The 6,129-nt window shown below is 38.5% G+C and overlaps 1 protein-coding gene across 1 annotated transcript in view; it reads right to left on the bottom strand.

Moving 5' to 3' along the window:
- The window catches only part of FAM47E (family with sequence similarity 47, member E), a 69,797-nt gene that overhangs the window by 6,526 nt on the left and 57,142 nt on the right, over positions 1–6,129 (bottom strand). The window contains exon 7 of the mRNA XM_006871605.1: positions 1,215–1,292. Within this exon, the coding sequence (XP_006871667.1) occupies positions 1,215–1,292 (78 nt within the window). The remainder of the gene's footprint in view (positions 1–1,214; positions 1,293–6,129) is intronic.

Below are 6,129 nucleotides of genomic sequence, written 5' to 3'. Positions count from 1 at the left end.
TTCAGATGATCTCTAAATTCAGGTGGGATATATTCAAGGTCATATTTTGGCTCTTGTGGACTTGTTTTCATTTTCTTCAGCTTCAGTTTGAATTTTCATATGAGTAATTGATGGCTAGAGGGTAGACACATATTTACATGGGTGACAGGGCAGGCAATATACAGCAGAGGAAAGATGAAGGTAGTGGGAGGAATGCAATAGTTAAAGTGAATTGTTGTTGTTAGGTGAATAGAGGTAAATAAATACTGTCAACTGTTGGTACAGGGAAGGGATTGCAACCACGTAATGAAGCGAAGTATGTGATTTGTTTAATGTAAAACTGATGATCTGCTCTGTAAACCTTCACTCAATTTGATTGCATGGATCTACTGACCTAAACAAAATGGAGTCGGTTTAATCATCAGGTCTCAATAAATGAGGACCCTGCAAATGAGGAAATGAGTTTAAATATTAGCTGAGGAGATGACCCATGACCCTGGAAGGAGAATAGGACATGCTTAAGCCCCAGAGAGTTATCTCAGGAACTAAGAGCTGTGGCCCTAAAGGTAGAATGTTTGAGGAAGTTTATTGTGTCTTATTGTGTCTTTTTCCAAAGATTTCCAAAATAGATTAAGTATACATCCAAATGTAACTTGCTCTGTATAATGTGTCTGCTCTTTGTGAAATATAAAATAGTCTTGAGAGATTATCCTCCCTGTCCTCCAGACTGCTGGCTTTGTGTTAACAATGCTTGGATCGGATCTCTCCCAGTCTCCGTGATTGACTACAGTGACAGGCGGCAAGCCCTTATTTCGGTTTGGCAACAAATTCACAATAAAAATTTAAATAAACAAATATAACAAATACTGAAATGACAAGAAAGAGAGAGACTTAAAGGACTCCCTTGAGAATTTCGTGTTTCAGTAACAGAATTTGCAAGGCACACACCCGGCACATAGACTCCCCTTTACTTTGGTCCCATTCAGACCAAACTCAAAGAAGATAGGTCAAACATGGGCAGGAAGACAGCACCTCTGACAAGAGCAGAAACAAACAGCAGAATATAGAGACAAAATCCAACACCTAAGAGGAGCCCATGTTTGGAAGAAAACCCACCCATTCACCCAGATGCCTGAGTTGTGGCTGTTAGTTCTGATTCTATCACACTGTTAACCCCTTCCCATCTGAACCAGTGAGCTACCAAGCACCTTGCTCCAAAATGACTCTTTACTCACACGTGGCATCCTGTATCCCCTGCTGAGAATGAAATCCATAAAGGCAACCGTCCCATAAAGATCTTCAAATAAGTCCTCCTAAAAGAGTGTCCACATTTCAAAAAATGGGTCAGCTGTCAGAAGTTTGTTTCAAGAAACTAAATCCAAACCCACTGCTGTTTAGTTAATTCCAACTCATTGTGACCCTGTAGGGCAGGGTAGAACTGCTCCTTAGGGTTTCCGGGGCTGCAAATCCTTACGTAACCAACTGCCGCAGCTTTCTTCTGCCTTTCAGCTGGTAGGTTCAAACCACCAACCTTTAGGTTAGGAGCTGAGCACAGTAACCACTGTGCCACAAGGGCTCCTTTGGTTTCATACTGTCGTCTAATTAAAAGCATTTCTGTCTTTATACAGTACACATTTTAAAACCACTTCCTCCTCATTTTGGAGTATGTATGTAAATAATGTTCACAAGTTGATAAATATGGATGTTTACAAAAGATGTCCAGCTTTTCCCTCTCCTTTTAGTTTTTTACGTATCCTCTTATTCAGAATAAACAATAGACTCCCTCTCTACTTGGTTCAAGCGGCCACTGCCATTACTGCTGCTGCTCACTTTCTGGCGAGTGGGAATCTCCCTGCAGTACCCTCGGTTTCCAGCTGTGCAGAGCCAGGATGCACTGCTCTTGCTCTGGGTCTTCATCATGGAGACCAAACAAGTGGAGTTTCCAGACAGTGTCCTGAATGATCTCTGCAGCTGATTTATTTTGCATATTCCAAGCAAGGAAAGAGACTATGGAATTTGTGTGTGTTTTCAATTTGAATTTGCCCATTGGTTTTACTTGGATTTCTACATGCAGAACACACCAGGATTACCTCAATGTGAGATAAGAGACTTTGCTAAAGCTGATATCCTTTTTATTTTTCATTCTTGTTAAAATATTTTAGCACAAATAATAAAAAAAAGAAGAAACAGTAAATGTAAATTACTAAATTAGATAATTATGGACCTAGCTATGCCTGAACATATTCTGTTTGAGATTAGCAATATATCCACAACTTCATATTGAATGACAAGAGGCCCCAAATAGCTAAAGCTGAAAGAGAAGAACAAATGAGGTGGACTGACACTTCTTATTAAAATATATTATGTTGTTGATAAATGCCATCAAGTTGGTTCCGACCCCTAGCAACACTGTATAGGAAAGAGCTTGAACTGCTGACCTTGCAGTTCAAACCAACTTTGTGGTCCAGCATGTTAACTCACCATGCCACAGCTATAGTAATAAAAACAGCTTGGTACTATTGTAACAATAGACATATAGACAAATGGAATAGAATCAAAAGTTCAGAAATAATCCTATACATCTTGTTAGGTGATGTCAAGTCGATTCTGATTCACAGAGACCTTATGCACAACGGAACGAAACATTGCCTGGTCCTGTGCCATCCTCACAATCATTGTTAAGTTTGAGCCCATTGCTGCTGCAATAGTGCAAATCCATCTTTTGGGGGCTCTTCCTCTTTTTTGTGACCCTTCACTTTACCAAGCATGATGCACTTCTCCGTGATAATATGTCCTGATAATATGTCTGAAGTATAAGATGTAGTTTGTCCATCCTAGCTCCTAAGGAACATTCTGACTATATCTCTTCCAAAACAGATTTGTTTGTTCTTCTGGCAGTCCATGGTACTTTCAATGATCATCTCCAACACCATAATTCAAATGCATCAATTCTACAATTTTCCTTATTCCTGTCCAATTTTCAAATGCATATGAAGCTATTGAAAATACAATGGCTTGGTTCAGGCACAACTGAGTCCTCAAACTGACAGCTTTTCTCTTGGACACTTCAAAGAGGTCTTAGGCAACAGATTTGCTTGGCTGCTGCTTCCATGAGTGTTGATAGCGGATCCAAGCAAAGTGAAGTCTTTGACAACTTCAATCATTTATCCATTTATCTTGATGTTATTTATTGGTCTAGTGGTAAGGATTTTTGTTTTGTTGACATTGAGGTACAACCATTACTGAAGGCTGTGATCTTTGGTCTTCATCAGTATTTTCATCAGCTTGTTTTCAGCAAACAAGGTTGTATCATCTGCATATCACAGGTTGTTAATGAGTATTGCTCCAATCCTGATGCCATGTTCTTTTTGTAATCCAGTTTCTCGGATTATGCTCATCTACAAATTGATTTAAGTATGGTCAAAGACTACAATCCTGGTGTACACCTTTCCTAATTTTAAACCATTCAGTGTCCCCTTGTTCAGTTCAGACCATGCCTCTTGATCTATGTATAGATTCCTCATGAGCACAATTAAATGCACTGGAATAGTCATTCTCTGCAATATTGTCCATAGCATGTCATGATTCACAGTTGTGTAGTCAATAAAGCACAGGTAAACATCTTTCTGGTATTTTCTACTTTCAACCAAGATCCATCTGAGATAGCAAAGATTTCCCTCATTCCACATCCTCATCTGAATCTGGCTTGAACCTCTGAGAGTTCCCTGTCAATGTACAGTTGCAGCCCTGTTTGAATCACCTTTAGCAAAATTTATGCAATGTTAATAATATTGTTCAATGATTTCCACATCTGTTAGGTCACCATTCTATGGAATGGGCACAAATATGGATATCTTCCAGTCAATTGGCCAGGTAGCTGTCTTCCAAATTTCTTGGCATAGAAGAGTACGCGCCTCGAATACTGCATCAGTTTGTTGAAAGATTTCAATTTGCTTTCTATCAATTCCTGGAGGCTTGTTCTTTGCCAAAGCCTTTAGTGTACCTTGGACTCTTGATCATATGATATCTCTTGAAATGGTTGAATATCAACCATTTCTTTTTGATACAGTGAATTTGTGTATTCCTCCTATCTTCATCTGATGCTTTCTACATAATTTAATATTTTGCCCATAATATCCTTCAATATTGCAAGTCGAGGCTGGAATTTTTTCTTCAGTGCTTTAAGCTTGAGAAATGCTAAGCATGTTCTTCCCTTTTGGTTTTCTTACTCTAGATCTTTGCACATTTCATTAAAATACTTGACTTTGGCTTCTTGAGCATACCTTTTGAAATTTTCGGTTCAGCTCTTTTACCTCTTCATTTTTCATTTTGCTTAAGCATCCCTATACTGGACAGTAAATCTGAGTCATTTATGACATCATTTTTGTCTTTTCCTTCTTTCTTGTCTTTTTAATGACCTTTTGCTTTCTTCCTTCATGATGTTTTTTGGGGGGTTTTCCATTTTATATTAGTGAATATATTTTTCTATTTTCCATTTTTTTAAAAGGTTTTTATTGTGGATTGAGTAAAAGTTTACAGGGTGGATCATCAGTTTTACATTCAACAAATCATACATCTTGTTTCATTACAATGATTATAACCCCCTCCATGTATCATCAGTTACCAGTGTTTCTCTCTGTTCATTTTAGCTTTTTTTTTTAACACTCAGGCATATATAATCATTTACACCTCCAAAGGGTACATTCTGAAAGTCTGCCTCCGGGCCACCATCTCTTAGTCCCTCACTTCCCATGAATCTAGAGTCCTCTCTCCATGTCCCTTTCTCTGCCTCCTTCTCTACTATCGCTGCTTCTCTGAATAAGGTCTCTCATTCCGCTTGTGCTCTTCTCCCTTGATGATCCTAGGGTCCTTTGGTTCTGGACTGTAAGTTTAACCACGCCCCTGTTTTTGTTACAAAACTTTTACCTTTACAATTGTGAGAGTCACAATTAGTCATGATAACAATTACTCACTATAGAATCGTAAGAATCTTATCCCCATCTCTTTTAACCAGACCCATCTAGACAAGAGGAAAACTATTCAGTGGGGACACTTTCTTCCCACACACACTCTTAAACTAAATTCCCTCTTGAAACATTGTAAGCCAGTCACTTCTTGCCTTTATCACCCCCTCATTTTAGGTAGCCAATGTCTAAGTTGCCCATCCCTATCCACATCAGCTGGGTGTTTCACTCTCAGCTCTAGCCCTCTGTGGCTATGTCCTTGCCCATAGGCTCAGGTGTCCCCAGGTCTCACCATATTTAGGACCAACCAGCCTTCCTTTTCTCTCTCTCATCCCCAGGTCAATGGGAGTCAATGGACCATGGTTGAACTCAGCCCATTTCTTCATTGCTGCCCTTTCCCCTCTTCTATTCACTAGTTGACGAACTCTGCATGATGTTCTTGATGTCATCCCCAAACTCTTCTGGGCTTCAATCACTAATATCTAATGCATCAAATCTGTTCTTGAGATTATTTCTAAATTCCAGTGGTATATGTTCAAGGTCAAATTTTGACTCCTGTGAACTTGGTTTAATTTTCTTCAGCTTCAGCTTAAACTTGCATATGAACAGTTGATGGTCTGTTCCTGATGATATGGAACTTTTTCACCATCTCTTCCCAAAGATATAGTCAATTTGATTTCTGTAAATACTGTCTGGTAAGGTCCAGACAATATATAGTGTATAGTCATCTTTTATGTTATTTTTTAAAGTTATTTTCAATGAACATGTCATTGCTCTTGATAAATTCTATCATGCAATCTCCAGCATCATTTCTATCAACAAGGCCATCCTACATCCTATAAGCATACACATCAAGGTCAAGTAATTTCGATAAGGATGCTCAATCCACTTGATGAGATAAGAATAGTCTCTTCAATAAATGGTGCTATAAACATGCAGAAAAATGAAACAGGATCCACAACTCACACCATGCACAAAACAAATTCAAAATGGATTCATAACCTTAATGTGCAAACTAAGACCATAAAAATCTTAGACAAATAAATTGTGGCAACAGTGAGAAAAGCAGAAAATTGGACCTCATAAAAACTAGAAAAATGAAGAAAGAAAAGAGACGTTACCAAAAAAGTGAAGAAATAAGGTACCATGACTGGGAAAATATCTCCAGAAACCATTTATTCAACAA

The sequence above is a fragment of the Chrysochloris asiatica genome, unplaced genomic scaffold (assembly GCF_000296735.1).
Source record: "Chrysochloris asiatica unplaced genomic scaffold, ChrAsi1.0 scaffold00169, whole genome shotgun sequence".
Classification (NCBI taxonomy): domain Eukaryota; kingdom Metazoa; phylum Chordata; class Mammalia; order Afrosoricida; family Chrysochloridae; genus Chrysochloris; species Chrysochloris asiatica.
This window is presented reverse-complemented; position numbering and strand designations above follow the sequence as displayed.